General features: G+C 44.9%; 1 protein-coding gene and 1 non-coding gene across 2 annotated transcripts; both read right to left on the reverse strand.

Annotated features, from left to right (window-relative positions):
• Positions 1-5,067: 5,067 nt before the first annotated feature.
• Positions 5,068-9,176, reverse strand: IGBP1C (IGBP1 family member C). Its single transcript, XM_064378059.1, is given in 4 exon segments — positions 5,068-5,416; positions 5,418-5,604; positions 5,607-6,182; positions 9,137-9,176. Coding segments are annotated over 4 exon segments (1,152 nt in total).
• A 5,928-nt stretch (positions 9,177-15,104) lies between these two features.
• Positions 15,105-15,265, reverse strand: LOC135275773 (U1 spliceosomal RNA). Its single transcript, XR_010343357.1, has one exon. It is a non-coding gene; the product is annotated as a U1 spliceosomal RNA (small nuclear RNA).
• Between the last annotated feature and the right edge of the window lie 7,712 nt (positions 15,266-22,977).

Here is a 22,977-nt window from a genome sequence, read left to right on the forward strand (position 1 = left end):
GGCTGATTGATCTTCAACTCCTGGCCTCAAACACTCCTTCCTCAGGCTCCCAAAGTTCTGGGATTATAGGTGTGAGCCACCAAGCTGGCCAAATATGGTTTTATTTTTATTTATTTATTTATTTTAAATAGAGATGAGGTATCACTATGTTGTCCACGTTGATTTTGAATTCCCGGGCTCAAGTGATCCTCTCACCTCAGCCTCCTAAAGTGCTGTAATTACAGGCATAAGCCACAACGCTGGGCCTAAATCTGGTTTTAGAATTCTGATTTGTGAAGGCTTGTGCCTGTTCTTGTCTCGTCTGTGTGTGGGTGGGTGGGTGGGCGGGGGGAATCCTGAAGGAATCACTAGCAGAAGCTCAGCAGCCTCACTCAGAGGAAATCCTCTTGTCTGTTTTGCCAGGTCAAAACTCAGATACTGAGGAGAGTAACTGGTGTTTGGGTCTTTGTTATGTGTATATTACAATTTTGTCTGGGCAATATTGGAAATACTCTTTTTTTTTTTTTACTATCTCCAGTAATGGGTATAAGCAATCATTCTTTTTTTTAAGACAGAGTCTTGCTCTGTCACCCAGGCTAGAGTGGCACCATCCGGCTAACTGCAGCCTCCACCTCCTGGGTTCAAGCAACTGAAACAGCCTTTACAAAATTATTACTGAGAAAATGAAAGAGATCTAAGTTAACCAACTCCATCTTGCTTCTAACTTCCAAGCTGTCCTTATTCATTCCTGGGCGTAGGTTGAACTAACTTTGGGAGAAACTTAGTTTATAGTTTATAATTTAAACAAAGATGGTAACAGCCTTTTCCCAAAGCAGACCTCCTTCTTGCCTGGGGACTAGATTGCCTTTGTAGGACTAACATTAGCCACAAGATTAGAAATTATGGTTTAGGACTCATACAGCTGGAAGCTACAAGATTCTGACCCTTCCTAAACTGCTCCTAAGATCAGTGCTTGATACATTTTGCAGACCTTGCCCTTGATGAATCAGCTGGCACCATCCAGATTAATAAACTGGCTCATCTCATCTTATGGCCCCCACCCAGAAACTGACTCAGCACAAGAAGACAGCTTCAACTCCCTCTGATTTCTTCCCTGACCAATCAGCACTCCTGGCTCACTGGCTTCCCCCCACCTACCAAGTTATCCTTAAAAACTCTGCTCCCTGTATGCTCTGCGATTTGAATAACAATAAAACTTAGCTCTCCTGCACAGCCGGCTCTGCGTGAATTAATTTCTCTATTGCAATTCCCCTGTCTTGATGAATCGGCTCTGTCTAGGCAGCAGACAAGGTGAACCCTTGGGCAGTTACACTATTCTCATGCCTCAGCCTCCTGAGAAGCTGGGATTACAGGCGTGCACCACCACACCCGCTTTTTTTTTTTTTTTTTTTTTCAACAGTCTCACTTCATGCCAGGCTGGAGTGCAGCAGTGTGATCTCGGCTCAATGCAACCTCCGCCTCCTGGGTTCAAGTGATTCTCCTGTCTCAGCCTCCTGAGTAGCTGGGATTACAGATGTGTGCCACATACCTGGCTAATTTTTTTGTATTTTTAGTAGAGATGGGGTTTCATCATATTGGTCAGGCTGGTCTGAACTCCTGACTTCAAGTGATCCACCTGCCTCAGCCTCCCAAAGTGCTGGGATTACAGGCTTGAGCCACCACCCCGCACCGGGAAATGAGAATTCAATCCTCCCATGTCAGCCCACTTCGTTGTCTTGCAAAACTGGGTGGCTTTCACCTTCAAATCCAAGAAAAGAAAGAAATGGTTTTCGTTTGTAATCAGTGAGCTGAGTGATGCAAGCTCTGCTCTTCTGGATGCCCCAGTTGAGGGAATCCAGGAACCTGACAAACTGGCAAAAGGGTAAGAATTCCTTACTGTCAGGGTCCTGGGCTCATTTGCTCTCTATGGATGAACAGACAGTAAAAGTCACCATCACTGCCTCCTCTGCAAGCCTTTTTTTTGTGAGATGGAGTTTTCCTCTATCACCCAGACTGAGGTACAGTAGCAAAATCCCAGCTTACTGCAACCTCAGCCTCCCAGCTTCAAGCGACTTTTGTGCCTCAGCTTCTCGCATATGTGGGACTACAGGTGCTTGTCACCACTCCTGGATCATTTTTTGTATTTTTAGTAGAGAGGGTTTTGCTTTGTTGCCCAGACTGATCTTGAACTCCTGACCTCTGGCAATCCTTCTGCCTCGACCTCCTAAAGAGCTTGGATTACAAGCATAAGCCACTGCACTGGTGCTCTGGAAGGTTCTGATTAATGGGAAAATATATATATATATTTTTTTTGAGGCAAAGTACCTTTCTGTCACCCAGGCTGGAGTGCAGTGGTGCGATCTCGGCTCACTTCAACCTCCACCTCCAGGGTTCAAGCGATCCTCCTGCCTCAGCCTCCCAAGTAGCTGGGACTACAGGCAACCGCCACCACGTCCTGTTAGCCAGGATGGTCTCGATCTCCTGACCTTGTGATCCACCTGCCTCAGCCTCCCAAAGTGCTGGGATTACAGGCTTCAGCCACTGCACCCGGCAGGAGAAGAAAATTTGTATCACTCATCTTGGGGTACACCTGAGGTCAGGAGTTCCAGACCAGCCTGGACAACATGGTGAAACCCTCTCTCTACTAAACATACATAAATTGGCAGGTGTGGTGGCTTTTTTTTTATTTTTATTTTTTTGACAAGGGTTCTCGCCATGTTGCCCAGGCTAGTCTGGAATTTGTGGCTCAAGTGATCCTCCCACCTCCCAAAGTATTGGGATTACAGGCGTGAACCACCGCACCTACCTTTGTTTAATAAAGGATTTGGGGATGCATTTTCATCATCTACATAACACCCACTCCCCAAATATTTCTAGTGTTCTTTACTTTGAGACAGAGTTTCACTCTTGTTGCCCAGGCTGGAGTGCAATGGCGGATCTTGGCTCACTGCAACCTCCACTCACTGTGACCTCCGCCCCCTGGGTTCAAGCGATTCTCCACTCTCAGCCTCCCACGTAGCTGGGATTACATGCATGTGCCACCACACTCAGGTAATTTTGTATTTTTAGTAGAGACTGGGTTTCACCATGTTGCCCAGGCTGGTCTCGAACTTCTAACCTCAGGTGATCTGACCGCCTGGGCCTCCCAAATGCCGAGGTTACAGGCTTGAGCCATCGCGCCTGGCCACCTTAGCAATTCATCCCACAAGAATAAAAGGCTAAGGTAGCAAACTGGTAAATTTATCTGCACGGGAAAACTGAACTAAACAAGGGGATGAGGTACTTAACTTCCCATCTGAAGATCCAGGGATTTTTTTTTTCTTCATTGAGATAAGGTCTCTATCCACACGACATCGGCTCATTAAAACCTGGATATGGACTCAAATGATTCTCCCCTCTCAGCCTCCCTAGTAGCTAGTACTAATAGGTGCGTACCACCCCAGATCCGGGTTTTTATAACGGGATTAAATGCTTACCGAGCACCTAATTAAACCTAAAGCAAACAATTGAAAAGTTGTAAGCCAGTTACCACAACTACAAACACACGACATCTCTTTAAACTAATCAGCGAGGGAGAAGCAAGCGAGGACGCCGTCCCCCACTGCCACAAATTATACAATAGAGTTTGCTACATTTGGGGAAAAATCACAGGGATCAGTACACCCAAAACACAATACACAAACCTCATAAAGAAAAAACCACCTTCATGATAATGATGCTTGACCTGCCAAATAAATAGAAATTCTTCGTGACTGCTACTATCTCAACATCCTCAACACACAACTTAGGCATGGCAAATTGCATTATGAGTTAAGCGTTCGGTTCGAAACTACCGCTTCTTTGTATGACACATCTCAGACTACACCTGCTCTGATATTCGCAAGAAAAAATTCTCTGTGAGAAGAACGCACTAGAACCGGCAATCACTGCGTCCCTATCTACATATCCCCGCCTCTTTTAGTGATGTCACATATACTTCGGGCCGCCCTTACTGGTTTCTCTTTCGGATCCGTTCGCTCTAGCTGCTGCTCCGATTAAAAAAAAAAATCGCCTTGTGTAATAAGATTTTTTTTTCTTTTTTCTGCACGGGCTTTTTTATTATTATTATTTTCAGAGAATTCATACAGCCATTAATTATACAGAGCCATTTTTCAGTGTTTTTTTTTTTTTTTTTTTTTTTTGAGACGGAGTTTCACTTTTGTTGCCCAGGCTGGAGTGGAATGCCGTGATCTCGGCTCACTGCAACCTCCGCCTCCCGGGTTCAAGCAGTTCTCCTGCTTCAGCCTCCCGAGTAGCTAGGATTACAGGCGGCTGCCACCACGCCCGGTAGTTTTGTATTTTCAGTACAAAATACAAAACCCCATTGAATGGGGTTTCACCACCTTGGCCAGCTCGTCTCGAACTCCTGACCTCAGGTGATCCGCCAACCTCGGCCTCCCAAAGTGCTGGAGTTCCAGGCATGAGCCCCGCGCCCGGCCCTCAGTGCCCTTTTCTTTCCACTTAAGAAATTGGGCAGGGCGCGGTGGCGCGTGCCTGTAGTCCCAGCTACTCGGGAGGCTGAGGTGGGAGGATCGCTTGAGCCCAGGAGTTCTGGGCTGTAACGCGCTATGCCGATCGGATGTCCGCACTAAGTTCAGCATCAATATGGTGACCTCCCGGGAACGGGGGACCACCAGGTTGCCTAAGGAGGGTTGAACCGGCCCAGGTCGGAAACGGAGCAGGTCAAAACTCCAGTGCTGATCAGTAGTGGGATCGCGCCTGTGAATAGCCACTGCACTCCAGCCTGGGCAACATAGCGAGACCCCGTCTTTTTTTTTAAATAAAAATTAAAAAAAAGATAGAAAAAAGAAATTGGAACACACCAGGATGAGGATGATGATGCCAAAACTAGATTGCTGGCTCACATCATCTAGGGTACAAATACACGCTTAATAATTTAGGGTTTTGAACTCAAAGCAAGCATGAACATTAAGCATCTTTGCCTTCGTTGTACACAGCTGTAGGGAGAGCCCAGGGGGAGGGGAAGCTACATGGTTTTCCTTGCCGGGGAAGGTGTGCACCCTGCAGTGCTGCCGTGTTGTGGGAAGATTAACCCATGTTCTGTCGGTTGCCATAGCCCCTAGGGTGGGTGTCCTTCCAGTCGTCCCACTCCCGAGCTCCCTGGAGTGTTTGTTCATCATCCTCTTTTTCCTTTTCTTGATCTTCCCGTTGCTGAGTGGCTTTTCCAAATTCTTCTGGTGTTGCCTTGGCTATTCCCTGATCTGGTAACGCTCCATGTTTCCGATGTCAATCATACCAGTCACTCACTGTCATAGAAGCCAGACTTGGATAACCAGTGCCAAATACTTTGGCTTGCGCCATGTTCCGAGTGAGAATGAAAGGTTTCACTGGAGGCCTCCCCTGGCGAGATGAGTTAGAAGTGGATGCCTCTCTTGAAGTCTTTCTCTCCCAGAATCACTATTTCCTGGTCAATGCTCTCAATCTCTTTTAAACTGATATCAATCCACCTCCAAAGGTGAAGAAGATAATATTCACGAACACGCTCATCATCTGCTTGACCACTTTCCACAGCAGATTTCATTGTAAACAACCTATGCTCCAACTCCTTCTTCTTCTTGTATCTATTTTAGCCTGTCTTTGAGATGCCATAGTAACGAGGCTAGGATAAGCCTTGGAGGTAATAGCAGTGTGATATTCACCTGAGTTGTTCTTGGTTTTGGGCAGCTCAAACTCGGCCACATGATAGTAATGGCACTGAGTTAAGTAGTTTATAAAGTGTTCGCGAGCCTGCTGCAAATGATCTAGATGCTTACTGGGGTTGACTTGTTTCATGGTGAGGGCTCCTTGAAACGCTGGCACCAACAGGTACTTCAGGTTGGTGGAAGTAATCTCCTCCAAATCTTCATTTCGGCTGAACAAGTCAAGCTGCGATAACATTTTGGCAGCCTTCTCAAGGAGGTCGAGGCCCTTGGACACCTTCTCCTGGACTATCCGGGAACTGGTGGGTTCAGTTGCTCCTTCGACTTCGTCCAGAAGCTGTTTGCCAGAATCGAACAGCTCGGGGAGCCGCAGCGGTGGCAGGAACTTGTCTTCAGCAGCTGCCAGCTTGGGGAGGCTGACGTGAAATGTTGATTCTTTCCCTTTGTGGGCACACGTAAAGGTTCTGGCGTGGATTTCTAACAACGAGTCTGAATCAGGCGCTGCTGGGCAGGGCAGTCAGGGAGGCGGTGGCGTTAGGGGCAGTATAGGGGAAGGCAACTGGGTCGGTTGTGTCGGGTCTGAATTGCTGCTCCACTCTGGGTCTTCGTCAAACTCTGTCTCTCTGTTTCCGTTTCCTAAAACTGTAAAGTGGGATTAATACTGCCTGCCTCGCTCACAAGATTTCTGCGAGGACTGAATAACAGAATGCGTATAAAATGCGGCTACCCCCCACCCAGGCTATTCTGCCCCTTGACTGTTGCCCCTGTACTTTGGGACTCCAAACTGACTTAGCCAAGATTCAAGTATCTACAGTTCCTGCCACACAAGGAAGTAGCATCAGGCCTGGATTTCCTAACAAACCGAGTGCTCTTACATGTGTATGTGTGTATGATGTACATATACAAATGTGTATGTATGTGTATGATGTACATATACATACACATATATGTTGACTTTTTGACAGTCACAACTGCTTTATGAACTTATATAACAAAACGCCATTTTTATTTATTTTTATTTCATTTATTTATTTAATTTGAGACGGAGTCTCACTCTGTCGCCAGGCTGGAGTGCAGTGGCACTATCTTGGCTCATTGCAAACAAATACTAACAGCTAACTAGCTACTGAGTGTTTACTATGCATCTGGACTTTATGGTTAATCCTCACAACTCTGAGGTAGGAAATGGAATCATTCCCATTTCATGGATAAAGAACCTGAGGCTGGGCGGGCATGGTGGCTCATGCCTGTAATCCCAGCACTTTAGGAGGCTGAGGCAGGTGGATCACCTGAGGTCAGGAGTTTGAGATCAGCCTGGCCAACATGGTGAAACCCTGTCTCTACTAAAAATTAAAAAAATCAGCAGGGTGTGGTGGCGGGTATCTTTAATCACAGCTACTTGAGAGGCTGAGGCAGTAGAATTGCTTGAACCTGGGAGGCGGAGGCTGTAATGAGCAGAGATCGCACCACTGCATTCCAGCCTGGGCAACAGAGTGAGACTCTGGCTCAAAAAAAAAAAGATTCTTTGCTTGGCCAAACTTTAGTCAGGCTTCTGAAACTTCTCATAGGTCAGTCTGTGCATGTTCTTGTAAAATCCAATTTTAGTAAAGGAGCTCTGCTAAGTCAATTTAAGTGGAACCCCCATTCTCCAAATCTCATCAGGTTCCTCATCCTACACTACCCCCCAAGTGATAGCTGATCACCCCAGCCTGTCTTCAGCAAGAATCCTGTTAGATCAGTTTAGCCAGAATTCCTCTTACCCCTAATGTTTCCTCTTGGTAATTTTCCATCCACTGACCTTCACACTGCTCCTTGGGTATAAATTCCCATTTGCCCGTGCTGTACTTCAGACTTATGCCTAATCTTTCTCCTCCACTACAAGACCCGGTTGCAGTGGTCCCTATACCTATCCTGATGGTCCTAAACAAAGTCATCCTTACAGCAAAAAACTGCACCTCTCCCAGCTACCAAAGCCTCTGCTACTGATATCCCTGGAGGAGCTCTAGTAACTATAAACCCCTGCAAACGTGGAAGAAGTAACTGGAGCCTGGGTCCAGTCATGACTGTCTACTGAATCATCTCATCCAATGCCCACTGAAGGCTCATGGTGCGCTAGCACAGGGACAAGAACTTCACACACCTTACTCATTTAATCCACTCAACAATTCTACAGAATAGATAATATCTCCATTTTGCAGATGAGAAAACCGAGGCCAAGAGAGGCAGAAATGTGCTCAAGTGGTAGAGGAGGCATTAAAACCCACATATCCCTGGAGGGCACTTCCATTTTATTTATTTATGTATTTTGAGATGTAGTAGCACTCTGTCGCCTAGGCTGGAGTGCAATGGCATGATCTCAGCTCACTGCAACCTCCCCTCCCAGGTTCAAGCAATTCTCCTGCCTTAGCCTCCCAAGTAGCTGGGACTACAGGTGCACGCTGCCATGCCTGGCTAATTTTTTGTATTTTGAGTAGAGAGGATTTCACCATCTTGGCCAGGCTGGTCTCGAACTCCTGACCTCAGGTGATCCACCTGCCTTGGCCTCCCAAAGTGCTGGGATTAAAGTCCAGATACATAAAAAGTGAGCCCCTGGCCCTTTTTTATTTTTATGCACACATGACTAGGGTGACATCTATAGAAAAACAATCTGGATCACCCAGAAAGCATGTGGCATCCCAGGTGAACTGCTATGTGAGGTAACTGGCCCAAGGGCTTCAGTCACCCACTCTAACATCCCACCCAAAGGCCTGAGGATTGGGGGGTCAGTATGTTACATCACACAGTTTGAGAAGCTGTAGGGTGGAAACTTTCTGGCAAGTGATTATCATTTGTTCTGGGAATATGTCAAATTAGAAAAAAAGGCTGAGAACCATTGTTCTAGTAAGCATGAAAAATGGAACCTGGCAATTATCAACACTGTATGAATGGAGGATTATGGATACATCTGTATTGTGTAAAAAAGTGGGGAGAGATGAGTTTGTCATATTTGTTGAAAATGACCAGAGGATGGCTAAAGAATATAATAAGCCAGCTGCCCGGCGCAGAGGCTCATGCCTATAATCCTAACACTTTGGGAGGCTGAAGTGGGTGGATCACTTGAGGTCAGGAGTTTGAGACCAGCCTGGCCAAGGTGGTGAAACCCTATCTCTACTAAAAATACAAAAATTACCGGTTGTGGTGGCAGGCACCTGTAATCCCAGCTACTCAGGAGGCTGAAGCAGAACTGCTTGAACCTGGGAGGCGGAGGTTGCAGTGAGCTGAGATCACTCCACAGCACTCCAGTCTGGCAACACAGTGAGACGTCATCTCAAAAAAAAAAAAAAACCCAAACAGCTTGAGACTTGATTGAGGTTTAGCAGGAAGCACCCTCATGTGAATACATGTTAACAAGATGTCAAGAAGGAGCATTGGTGCTGCTCTAATCTAATGTTACTCCATTGCCCAAAGCCCTTCAATACCCCTTACCGCCCTCTGGCTAAAGCCCCAACTCCTTCCCATGCTCGAGGCTCTGCATGGGCTGGCTCCACAGCCTTTCCAGCCTCCCTATACTGTCACCATCCCACAGCCACAGCTACAGCCACAGCCTCCTTCCAGCCTCAGAGCCTTTGCCTGTGTAGTTTCCCTTGCTTAAAATGTTTTTACCCTGCTAAATCTGACTTCTCTTCCCATGCTCAGAACCCTCTGTTATCACAGTAAGAGTTATTTAATTTCTCTTGTAGTCTTTATCACATCTCCAATCCATTCATTATTCCACTGTGTGATTATCAGTCAGTTTCCTGGGCTAGACTACAGACTATCCAAGGACTGGAGAGTTTTCATCTCAGTCACTGTTGGGAGTCTCAGGCTAGCAACGCACCTGGCATGGAGGATATCTATACTTACATATCCTTTTATCTATCCATCTATCTATAGGGTGTGTGTATGATGATTAGAAAGCTGTCTGAGAAATGTGATAGAAAAGGAGTATGGGAAGCCTGAATAAACTTTGGAAAGATTAAAAAAAAAAAAAAAAACTTGGGAAGGTAAGAATACGATCAAGGATCTGGCGAGGTGTGGTGGCTCATGCCTGTAATCCCAGCACTTTGGAAGGTCTAGGTGGGTGGATCACAAGGTCGGGAGTTCAAGACCAGCCTGACCAATATAGTGAAACCCCGTCTCTACTTAAAAAATACAAAAAATTAGCTGGGCATGGTGGCACACATCTGTAGTCTCAGCTACTTGGGAGGCTGAGGCAGGAAAATCGCTTGAACCTGGGAAGTGGAGGTTTCAGTGAGCCGAGATCACACCACTACACTCCAGCCTGGATGACAGTGCAAGACTCCGTCTCAAAAAAAAAAAAAAAAAAAAAAGAATATGATCAAGGATCAAGAAACTGAATTTAGTCAGGCGCAGTGGCGCACGCCTGTAATCCCAGCACTTTGGGAAGCGGAGACAGGTGGATCACTTGAGGTCAGGAGTTTGAGACCAGCCTGGCCAACATGGAGAAATCTCATCTCTACTAAAAATATAAAAATTAGCCAGGTGTGGTGGCAGGCACCTGTAATCCCAGCTACTCAAAAGGCCGAGGCAAGAGAAACACTTGAACCCGGGAGGCAGAAGTTGCAGTGAGTCAAGATCACGCCACTGCACTGTAGCCTGGGGGATAGAGTGAGAATCCCTCTCAAAAAAAAAATGGTGGGCTGGGCGCGGTGGCTCACGCCTGTAATCCCAGCACTTTGGGAGGCCAAGGCGGGTGGATCACGAGGTCAAGAGATGGAGACCATCCTGGTCAACACGGTGAAACCCCGTCTCTACTAAATATACAAAAAATTAGCTGGGCACGGTGGCGCGTGCCTGTAATCCCAGCTACTCAGGAGGCTGAGGCAGGAGAATTGCCTGAACCCAGGAGGCGGAGGTTGCGGTGAGCCGAGATCGCGCCATTGCACTCCAGCCTGGATAACAAGAGTGAAACTCTGTCTCAAAAAAAAAAAATGGTGACTATACTTAATATATTCTTGAAAACTCCTGAGAGCATATTTTAAGCATCATCACCACAATAAAATAAGTACATAAGGTAATCCATATGTTAATTAGCTCCCTGTAGCCATTCCACAATGTATAGATACTTCAAAACAATGTGTACACAATAAATATATTTATATATACCATTACCTTTTCAAATATTGCTTTCACTCCACCTTCTGGAACTCCCATTACATTTTTCTTGACCCTTTTCATTCTAGTCTCCATATCTTTGAAACTTTCTTGCATTTTCCCATCTCTTTATTTCTTTGAGCTGCATCCTGGGTAATTTTTCAGATATGTATGTTTTCACTAATTCTCCTTGGTAATGTCTGCTGTTTAACTCATTCACCCCTAAGATTATTATTTCAATTATTGTACTTTCATTTTGAGAAATGAATAGACTACAGAGGGTTTCCTTTTGTTTCTGCCTCGTGCCTGGGGATATTACCAAGCCAGGCTAATTCAAAGTAACTTTCTGTGCCATCCCCTAACATATGCACATATTCGTATGAATTCTGGTCCATTTTGAGGTACTGTGAGTATGAGATAGTGGTGAAGATTTCTGTGCCCCTTCCCATTCTCAAAGTGAGGCTTACATAGACACATATCCCTAACATCTTTCTCTTGGGGAGGGGGCATTCCTCAGAACTGAGGGTGTTCTCCTGGAGTTGCCGCTTTATAGAATGGGAAGGGGCTCTCTAGTCAGACCTCCCACCCAGCTCAGGTTCCAGGCTTTGTCTCCTGCCTGTGGTGCTGCCTGTGGTCTCCAGCTCAGGCCCCAGGCTTTGTTTCCTGCCTGCGGTCCCAGCCCCAGAGCTTCTGAGGATAGCCAATGTCCTCAGGAAATACACAGGGTCTGCCCGACCTTTCCTTTCTGGATTTGTTTCTTTCTCTGGGTCACTGTGGATTTCTTTTTTTGCTAGATCAGAAACACATTTTAAAAGCTTGTTTTCTTGTTCCATTTTCTCAACATTTTACACATTTTAAGTCTACAAAAGCCTTCCCTGGACCTCAGGTCATCCCTACCACAGCTCATCCCTCAATTCATCTGATCCTTTAGACTTTCCATGTCATTTCATTCACGAGGCCCTTAGCCCCCTCTCTCACCCACTTCATGCTACAGCATAGCATATTTCCTCTATCTCAGAGATCCCCAGTGTTTTTGGCACCAGGGATCAGTTTCATGGAAGACAATTTTCAAGTTTTCCACAGATAATGGCGGGTGGGTGGGAAGGTTTCGGGATGAAATTGTTCCACCTCAGCTGATCAGGCATTAGATTCTCATACAGTGTGCAGCAGAGATCCCTTGCATGCTCAGTTCACAATAGGGTTTGCACTCCTATGAGAATCTAATGTGGCTGCTGATCTGACAGGAGGCAAGCTTAGGAGTTAATGCCCATTCACCTCCTGCTATGTGGCCTAGTTCCTAACAGGCCACCAACTGGTACCACGTGCGGCCCAGGAGGTTAAACTCCCTGCTCTAACTGATCCTAGATCCAACCAGCAGTCATCTCCTCAACTCCCATTTCCCCAGCACTGCTGAAGAAAGAAAGTTGCAGCATCTTCCAGCACTCTTACTCCAGATACTCCAAATTTATGCAAACTGCAACTACATTCTCACTGCTACTTGGCATTCCTTGTTTTCTTTTTTTTTTTTTTTTTGAGACAAAGTCTTGCTCTGTCACCAGGCTGCAGTGCAATGGGACAATCTTGGCTCACTGCAACCTTCACCTCCCAGGTTCAAGCGATTCTCCTGCCTCAGCCTCCCCAGTAGCTGGGATTACAGGGGTGTGCCACCACACCCAGCTAATTTTTGTATTTTTAGTAAAGATGGGGTTTCTCAATGTTGGCCAGGCTGGTCTTGAACTCCTGACCTAAAGTGATCCACCCGCCTCAGTCTCCTAAAGTGCTGATATTATAGGCGTGAGCCACCACGCCTGGCTGGCATTCCTTTTATGCATATCTTTTTTTTGTTTTTAATTTATTTTACCCAGCTGTTTCAAACATTCTCCACAATTGAGTGGTTCTGCATGACAGCTGAAACATTCCCAAAGGGAAATTCTGAAAATCTGTGGGGATGTTTTTGTTTCCTCGTGTAGTCATGCCAAGCCTTTATATATTAAAATACTGTATTATAGGGCCAGGCACAGTGGCTCACACCTGTAATCCCAGCACTTTGGGAGGCTGAGGCAGGCGGATTATAAGGTCAGGAGTTCGAGACCAGCCTGGCCAATATGGTGAAACCGTAAGAAATAAATTAAAAATATAAAAAATTAGCCAGGTGTGGTGGCTTGTGTCTGTAGTCCCAGCTACTCAGGAGGCTGAGGCAGGAGAACTGCTTGAGCCCAGGAGGCAAAGGTAGCAGTGAGCCGAGATTGTGCCACTGCACTCCATCCTGGGCGACAGAGCAAGACTCTGTCTCAAAAAAAAAAAAAAAAATTAGCTGGGGATGGTGGCGCATGCCTATAACCCCACTTCTCGGGAGGCTTAGGCATCAGAATTGCTTGAGCCTGGGAGATGGAGGTTGCAGTGAGTCAAGAATGTGCCACTACACTCCAGCCTGGGTGACAGAGGGAAACTGTCTTAAAAAAAAAAAAAAGATATGCAAATAGCCAATAAGCACATGAAAAGTTGCTCAATATTCTTAGCCATCAGGGTAATGCAAATTAAAATCACCATGAAATACACTTCACCCTCACTAGAATCAAAACAACAAGTATCTGCCTATGGGTGAGCAAACTAGTTGATATTCCTGAAAAATCAAGCCAAGGCTTGAGTGTGTTGAAGAACAAAGAGAATGCTGGGTATTAAGAGCTGCAAGCATTTTGAAGTGGGAGAAGATGAGAAGCGAAAGGGCCAAATGATAGCCAGTTCTAAGTGTCATCTTTTTTTTATAATGAAGACAATAAAATACTGAGGTTATGTTCACATCAAAAAAATAAAAATAAAAAGTCACCTGGGCACAGTGGCTCACGCCTATAAACCCAGCACTTTGGAAGGCTGAGGCAGGTGGATTACGAGCTCAAGAGTTCAAGACCAGCCTGGCCAAGATAGCAAAACCTGTCTCTACTAAAAATACAAAAAAAATTAGCTGGGCGTGGTAGCAGCCACCTGTAATCCCAGCTATCGGTAGGCTGAGGCAGAGAATTGCTTGAACCTGGGAGGCAGAGGTTGCAGTGAGCCAAGATCACACCACTGCACTCCAGCCTGGCGGCAGAGCGAGACTCCCATCTCAAAAAAAAACAAAAACAAAAAAAAGTCTCCACACAATGTCTGGCTCTTTCTAAAAATCAAACTATCTTTTAAATGGGAGAATTGTATGGTAAAATATTAATAGATGGTTTCATCATCTCCCTTCCCCAGACAGACTCCCAATTATGACAAGGACTATGTTCCAAGGGTATCTGCATTCCCCTCACCCAGGATAAGCTTTGTATACAATAAGTACCCCATTATATATTAGATGAATTGAATGAACTGGAAATCAAACTCAGGAACCATTTCCAAAACGATTTCCTTTAAACATGTTTTTAATTTTTAGAGACAGGGTCTTGCTTTGTTACCCGGGCCTCCAGAAGTACTGGGATTACAAGCATGAGTCACTGAGCCTGGCCTTTTTGCATTTTTAAATTGATATAAAACTACTGAGTGAGATAGAGTGAGACTCTATCTCAAAAAAAAAAAAAGAAAAAAAATTAGCCAGCCGACCAGGCACAGTGGCTGACACCTGTAATCCCAGCACTTTCGGAGGCTGAGGCAGGCAGATTACCCAAGGTCAGGAGTTAGAGACCAGCCTGGCCAACATGGTGAAACCCCATCTCTACTAAAAAATACAAAAGAGTAGCCAGGCGTGGTATTGGGTGCCTATAATCTCAGCTACTCAGGAGGATGAGGCAGGAGAACTGTTTGAACTCAGGAGGTGGAGGCTGCTGTGAGCCAAGATCATACCATTGCACTGGGCAACAAGAGGAAAACTAAAAAAAAAAAAAAAATTAGCCAGCCATGGTGGCATGTGCCTGTATAGCTACCTGGGAGGCTGAGGAGAGAGGACTGCTTGAGCCCAGGAAGTCAAGGCTGCTTTGAGCCATGATCAAGCACCACTGTACTCCAGTCTGGGAGACAGAGCAAGACCCTGTCTCTAAAAATAAAAATGCTTGAAGGAAATCCTTCTTGAGTTTGATTTCTAGTTCATTTGATTCAGCCAACATATATGTTGTGTACAAAGCTTATGCTGGATTAAGGGAACACAGACAAGAGAAAACACCAAGGAAGCCTGTTACTATCACATACTAAACAGTAGTACAGCTTGTCACTTCTGTGGAAATTTAAAGACAACAGTTCACAAGAAACAAGCAAGGAGAAGCCAAAAACAACCACTGACAACTAATCACATTGGCTACCTCCCACTTGACAAAGAATAACACAGGGAAAACATGAACACAGTGACCCACTACCACAAATTATGCAGTTGAGTCTCCCACATTTGGGAAAACCACAGGAGCTAGCACAAAGAATATAATTAGTGAACCTCGCCCTGTGAAACCAACTTTGTGATCAGGGTATCTTTCCTGCCAGGTAAGTGAAAGATATGGTTGTTGCCTGACATCTCACTCTCAGATTCAAAACACTCTTCACACATCTCACTCTCAGATTCAAAACACTCTTCACATGGTGTCACTCTCCTTGCACAAGTTCTAGCCTACCACTTAAAAGATAAAGACTTTTCCAAAGTTTATGAGCCAGAAATGGCTGGGCATGGTGAGTCATGCTTGTAATCCCAGTATTTTGGGAGGCCAAAGTGGAAGGATCATGAGGTCAGGAGTTTGAGACCAGCCTGACCAACACAATAAAACCCCCTCTCTACTAAAAATATAAAAATTAGCCAGGTGTGGTGGTATGCACCTGTAGTCCCAGCTACTCATGAGGCTGAGGCAGGAGAATCACTTGAACGTGGGAGGCAGAGGTTGCAGTGAGCCTCACCACTGGGTGACAGAGTTAAACTCCATCTCAAAAAAAAAAAAAGCCGGCCGGGCGCAGTGGCTCAAGCCTGTAATCCCAGCACTTTGGGAGGCCGAGGCGGGTGGATCACGAGGTCAAGAGATCAAGACCATCCTGGTCAACATGGTGAAACCCCATCTCTACTAAAAATACAAAAATTAGCTGGGCATGGTGGCGTGTGCCTGTAATCCCAGCTACTCAGGAGGCTGAGGCAGGAGAATTGCCCGAACCCAGGAGGCGGAGGTTGCGGTGAGCTGAGATTGCGCCATTGCACTCCAGCTTGGGTAACAAGAGCGAAACTTCGTCTCAAAAAAAAAAAAAAAAAAAGCCAGAAACAACACTGTGGACCAAGAATATTTACAATATTCTAAGAAATGTATGGACAATTGGAATGAGACCAGAAGACACTGTGCTTATCTACATACTCCAAGCCTCTTCTGGTGACGTAAAAAGCTCCCAATGAGCCAAGTCTGGTGGCTCACACCTGAAATCCCAGCACTTTGGGAAGCCAAGGTGGCGGATCACTTGAGGTCAGGAGTTTGAGACCAGTCTAATCAACATGTTAAAACCCCGTCTCTACTAAAAATATAAAAATCAGCCTAGGATGGTGGCGCACGTCTGTAATCCCAGCTGCTCAGGAGGCCAAGGTAGGAGAATCACTTCAACCCAGGAGGTGGAGGTTGCAGTGAGCCAAGATCGAGCCATTGCACTCCAGCCTGGGCAAGAAGAGGGAAACTCCACCTCAAAAAAAAAAAGCTCCTGACAAATCTGAGGCTTTTGTAGTGGTGGTGGTAGAATAAGGTAGAATAATGGCCCACCAAAAATGTCCTCATCTTAATTCCTGGAACCTGTAACACTTTCCATTATAAAAGGAAGTTTTCAGATGTGATTGATTTAAGATGAAAAGCTTATCCAGATGAACCTTATGTAATTACAGGGTCCTTAAAATGAAGGACACTGGAGCCGGGTGCGGTGGCTCACACCTGTAATCCCAGCACTTTTGGAGGCTGTGGCAAGTTACTGACTTCAAGCTCACAGTTTTCTATCTTTACAACAGGAAGAAATAATGCTGTTTTAAAAACAGCTGTTTTTAAAATCTTGGGCTGGGCATGGTGGCTTACACCTGTAATCCCAGCACTTTGGGAGGCTAAGGTGGGTGGATCACTTGAGGTCAGGAGTTTGAGATCAGCCTGGCCAACATGGCAAAAACCCATCTCTACTAAAAATACAAAACATTAGCCGGGCGTGGTGGTAGGCACCTGTAATCCCAGCTACTCGAGAGGCCGAGACAGGAGAATCGCTGGAGGTGGAGGCTGTAGTGAGCTGAGATCGTGCCATTGCACTCCAGCCTGGGCAAAAAGAGCGAAACTCTGTTTCAAAAAAATAATAATAAATAATAATTAAATAAAAATAAAAATCTTATTAAGCAACAACAGAGAACATAGAGGTGTCTTAGATGGGGCAAAAAGAATATTGGAACAAGGAGGTAGGAGATTCTGTGATGCAAGCAGACAACTTGTTCTCAAGTCTGATGCTTTGACAGTCTATCAGTTTGATTTTTACATACTTGCCTTTTCAAAGAAGTTTATGTAATATATATGTACACACATATGTATATGTATGATCTATGAATTACCAATATTTTGTTTTGTGAAATAAAACATACTTTGAAATCTGGTTGGAGGGCTGGACGCAGTGGCTCATACCTATAATCTCAGTATTTTGGGAGGCTGAGGCAGGTGGATCATTTGAGGCCAGGAGTTTGAGACCACCCTGGCAAACATGGTGAAACCCTGTCTCTACTAAAAATACAAAAATATGTGGTGGCACACCCCTGTAATCCCAGCTACTTGGGAGGCTGCGGCACAAGAATCGCTTGAGCCCTGGAGGCAGGGGTTACAGTGAGCTGAGATCATGTGATTGCACTCCAGCTTGGGTGACAGCAGGAAACTCTGTCTCAAAAAAAAGAAAAGAAAAGAAAAGAAAAAAGAAATCTGGTGGAACAACTCAAGTAAGGGAAAAGGTGATGTATGTGAATTATACTGCTATTACCACCAAACAATACTTAACAACCAAAATGTCTGTTTCAGAAGATATGTGACTAGCAGTGCCTTCTTCAGGCTAGAGTGCAGTGGTACCATCACAACTCACTGCAGCCTTAGCCTCCAAGGGTCAAGCAATCCTCCCACCTGAGCCTCCTGTGTATCTGGGATTACAGGCACACACCACCATGTCTGGCTAATTTTTGTATTTTTTATATATATAGAGAGAGTTTCACCATGTTGCCCAGGCTGGGCTCAAACTTCTGGGCTCAAGCAATCGGCCCATCTCCACCTCCCAAAAAGTTAAGATTATAAGCATAGAGCCACCATGCCAGCCCACAGTCTTTTTTTTTTTTTTTTTTTGAGACAGAGTCTCGATCTGTTATCTGGGCTGGAGTACAGTGGCGCGATCTCGGCTCACTGCAACCTCTGCCTCACAGATTCAAGGGATTCTCCTGCTTCAGCCTCCCAAGTAGCTGGGATTACAGGCACGTCACCACGCATGGCTAATTTTTGTATTTTCAGTAGAGACGGGTTTTCGCCATGTTGGCCTGGTTGTTCTCCAACTCCTGACCTCAGATGGATCCACCCACCTCAGCCTCCCAAAGTGCTAGGATTACAGGTGTGAGCCACCACACCCGGCCGCCCAGCCCACAGAATCTTAAATGGCTCATAAATCTTCACAAGTCCCAGTTTCAATATTACACCAGAATTTTGTTATTATTGGCCTAGTTATCTTTTTTTTCTTCTTTTTTTTATTTTGGCCTAGTTATCAAAATATTTGTTCAAGGGAGTCAGCCTTAGGCAAAAAGATGTCTGTCCTCTACTGTCTTGTAACTCCAAGCAAGTTATGAAAAATGCTACTGTTATAATCCTCACAGAAGCCCTGCATACCTTAATATCCTTTGAGAAGAGCCACATTTCTTTGATTAGAAAAAATTGAGAGGCCAGGCATGGTGGCTCACACCTATAATCTCAGCACTTTGAGAGGCAGAGGCAGGTGGATCACCTGAGGTAAGGAGTTCGAGGCCAGCCTGACCAACATAGTGAAACGCCATCACTATTAAAAATACAAAATTAGTGGGTCGTGGTGGTGGGCACCTGTAATCCCAGCTACTCAGGAGGCTGAAGCAGGAGAATCGCTTCAACCTAGGAGGCGGAGGTTGCAGTGAGCCGAGATCGCACCATTGCGCTCCAGCCTGGATGACAGAGCGAGACTCCATGTCAAAAATAAAAGAATTTCAGATTGGACAGATAAATAGTAGTTAATTGGGTGAAGGAGGGAGAGGTAATATTATAGACATATGCAAACACTTTGTTGAGGGAAGAAGACTGGCACACACACGGAACTAAAAAAAGGCCAAAGTAGGCCGGGCGTGGTGGCTCACGCCTATAATCCTAGCACTTTGGGAGGCAGAGGCAGGTGGATCACGAGGTCAAGAGATCGAGATCATCCTGCGTCAACAAGGTGAAACCCTGTCTCTATTAAAAATACAAAAATTAGCTGGGCATGGTGGCGCGCACCTGTAGTCCCAGCTACTCGGGAGGCTGAGGCACAAGAATCGCTTGAACCCAGGAGACGGAGGTTGCGGTGAGCCAAGATCACGCCATTGCACTCTAGCCTGGGTAACAAGAGCGAAACTCCGTCTCAAAAAAAAAAAAAAAAAAAAAAGGCCAAAGTAGCAGGAATATAAGGAGCAAATAGGAGAGAGAAAAAGGAAGAAGCTAAAGAGGAAAAACAGGGGCCAAAACATGTCTCCCTTTGTCGCCCAGGCTGGAGTGTAGTGGCGTGATCTCGGCTCACTGCAACCTCTGCCTCCCGGGTTCAAGCGATTCTCCTGCCTCAGCCTCCTGAGTAGCTGGGACTACAGGCACATGACACCATGCCCGGCTAACTTTTCATATTTTTAGTAGAGACAGGTTTCGCCATGTTAGCCAGGATAGTCTTGATCTCCTTACCTTGTAATCCACCTGTCTCAGCCTCTCAAAGTGCTGAGATTATAGGTGTGAGTCACTGTGCCTGGCATACATGCAAGGCTTTTTTTTAAGCCTGATTAGGAAATTTGGTCTTTATCTTAAGAGCAAAATAAGGAGTGACATGAAGTGAAATGTACTGTAAAAAGATCATGCCAGTAGGACCATGGTGGCTCACATCTGTAATCCCAGCATTTTGGGGCGCCAAGGCAGGAGGATGACTTGAGGCCAGGAGTTCAAAACCAGTCTGGGCAACACCTTGTCTTTATAAAAAATTTTAAAAATTAGCTGGGCACAGTGGCATGTGCCTATTATTCTCAGCTTCTTAGGAGGCCAAGGCAGGAAGATCTCTTCCTTGAGCCCGGGAGTTCAAGGTTGCAGTGAGATATGATCATGCCACTGCACTCCTTCATGGAGTGCAGTGAACATGGAGAGTGAAAGGGAAGAAGGTGTCAAGAATGATTTCTAAGTTTGTGGTTTATGCAGATGGAAGGATGGATATATAGTTCATGGAGGCAGGAAATGCAAGAAAAGGGTAAGGTTCTGCAAGTGGGCTGAATATAATGAGTTAGATTTAAGATAGGCTGAGTCGGAGGAGACTTTGAATTGTCCAGTAGGCAATTAGATATTTGCATCCAGAGGGCAGAGGGTCAGGGCTAGATACACAAATTTGAGAGTGATTGCCATGCCCGGGTTATGGAGGATGAGCTTGCAAAGGAGACAAAAAAGCCAAATATGTAGAAAGGAAATCAGAAGTGTAGCATTACAGAAGTCAAGTGAGAAGAATGTGTCAAGGAGTCTGTGGACAGCAAATACATATTGGGTTTGTATTATGTATAAGGCCTTGTAAAATTAATACTGCTACTACATATGTCTGAGGCCTTAAAGAAGCTTTATCATAACCACCTTTAAAGCTATGCCTTGATTCAGAGGTTTTTTTTTCCCTCAGTCCAAACAACATTCACTTCTTTCTCCATTCCCAACAACTTGAACATGAAAGGTCATCTTTTTTTTTTTTTCAAGATGCAGTCTCACCCAATCACCCAGACTGGAGTGCAGGGGTGGGATCTCAGCTCACAGCAACCTCTATCTCTGGGGTTCAAGCAATTCTCCCGTCTTAGCCTCCCGAAGCTAGGATTACAGGTGTCTGCCACCATGCCTGCCTAATTTTTGCATTTTTAGTACAGACAGGGTTTCACCATGTTGGCCAGGCTGGTCTTGGAACTCCTGACCTCAAGTGATCCACCCACCTCAGCCTCCCAAAGTGCTGGGATTACAGGAATGAGCAACCACACATGGCCATGGTCACCATTTTTTAAAGTTCTACGTTCTTAGGCTAAAAGAAAATAAACTTCTCCCCAGCTCTAACAAAAGTGTTCATATTATTCCTCTCATATATCTCCAGAAAACAGCCCAGTCAACCTGAAAATGTCTCATTATTGGAATAATCTAACAGGTTAACTATAGATATTGACAGTAATAGCTCCTTCCTACTTTTAGTATTATATCAAGATAGCTACACAAGTCAGAAACACAAAATGTCAGAAATACTCAAAAAAGATCCTAATGGATTATAAGCTCCATGAGGGCAGATAATCTCTCTTGTTTACCCTGTCATTTGACACATAACTTACATTTAACAAATATTTAATTTTGTTTTAGTGATCCAATCTTCAGGGTGCTAATCCTGAATGGAGACCCCAGTCATAGGATTACTGTAAGGATCAAGTCAAAGGAAATAAAATATGTAAAAGCACTTTATTTTGGCACTTTTACAATTGCAGACTTGCTTTGTTTTGTCTTGTTTTCCTTTTGTCACCCAGGCTGGAGTACAGTGTGGTGATATCAGCTCACTGCAATCTCTGCCTCCCATGTTCCAGTGGTTCTCCTGCCTCAGCCTTCCAAGTAGCTGGGATAACAGGCACCCTTTACCACCCCGAGTTAATCTTGTACTTTTAGTAGAAATGGGGTTTTACCATGTTGCCCTGGCTGGTCTTAAACTCCTGCCCTCAAGTGATCCTTGGATCTCAGACTCCTAAAGTGCTGGAATTACAGGTGTTAGCCACTGTGTCTGGCCCAGTTATAGATATTTTTAAAAATCGTCTCAGCATCAGCATTCTGCTGAGCTAGGTATTCTATAGGGACTTATTCCAAGTGAACATGCACATTAGTATACTGTAAAAATGGAGAAACAGACTCAGATTTATTATGTACCTTTTTTTTGTGGTAAGTACTGTATATGTGTTAATTTAACCTTGCCCAAAACCCCAGGAGATATTCTACTTGCAGATGAGGAGACTGAGTAACTTGCTGAAGGTCACATAGTTGGTAACTTCCAGACATGTGATACAAATCCAAATCTGTATGACTCTGTAGTAGCCCATGCTGGTTTGCCCATAGCAATGTCTCTCAAATTTTTTCGTGAAGTAACCTTAAATTGCAAGAAAAACCAAAACATATTCCCAGGGCAGTTTGGGAGATTACTGAAGTATCCTATTTAAGCCTGATGTGTCTCTGACCTCATGCTTTTCTCTTAAAATTTATTTTTATGTTTGCATTTTACCCCACTTTTAATTAATTAATTAATTTGAGACAGAGCCTTAGTATGTCACCAGGCTGGAGTGCAGTGGCACAATCTCAGCTCACTGCAACCTTCACCTCCTGGGTTCAAGCGATGCTCCTGCCTCAGCCTCCTGAGTAGCTGGGACTACAGGTGGGCGCCACAATGCCCAGCTAATTCTGTATTTTTAGTAGAGAGGGTTTCACCATTGTTGGTCTGGATGGTCTTGATCTCTTGACCTCGTGATCCAACCCCCTCAGTCTCCCAAAGTGCAAGGATTACAGGTGTGAGCCACTGAGCCCGGACTAACCCACATTTTATTAATGTTTATTTTCTTTTTAAAAAAAAAAATTTAAGGAGGAACAAAGGCATGTCTTACATGGTATCTTTTTCAAAATTTTAAATGATTTACCCGCATTACACAGATGCAACGTGTGTTTAAATGTAAGCCATTTCAAATGACTTATCGAGTAAATCATTTAACTCTTACCTCCCTAAAAATCTTTTTTGAAAAAAAAAGTGGTAATACAAGAAGATGCACCTTCCATATTTATCCCATAGCTTTGTTTAGTTCCTAGTGCCTGGCTTCAAAAACCTGGATCCCAGTTTGAAAGCATGACTACAGAGAAAACTGCATTAAAGACTTTTTTTTTTTTTTTTTTGAGACGAAATGTCACTCTGTCACCCAGGCTGGAGTGCAGTGGCACAATCTCGACTCACT

This window comes from Aotus nancymaae, unplaced genomic scaffold (assembly GCF_030222135.1).
Source record: "Aotus nancymaae isolate 86718 unplaced genomic scaffold, 86718_ANA_hifiasm-v0.15.2.pri h1tg000018l, whole genome shotgun sequence".
In the NCBI taxonomy this organism is placed as follows: domain Eukaryota; kingdom Metazoa; phylum Chordata; class Mammalia; order Primates; family Aotidae; genus Aotus; species Aotus nancymaae.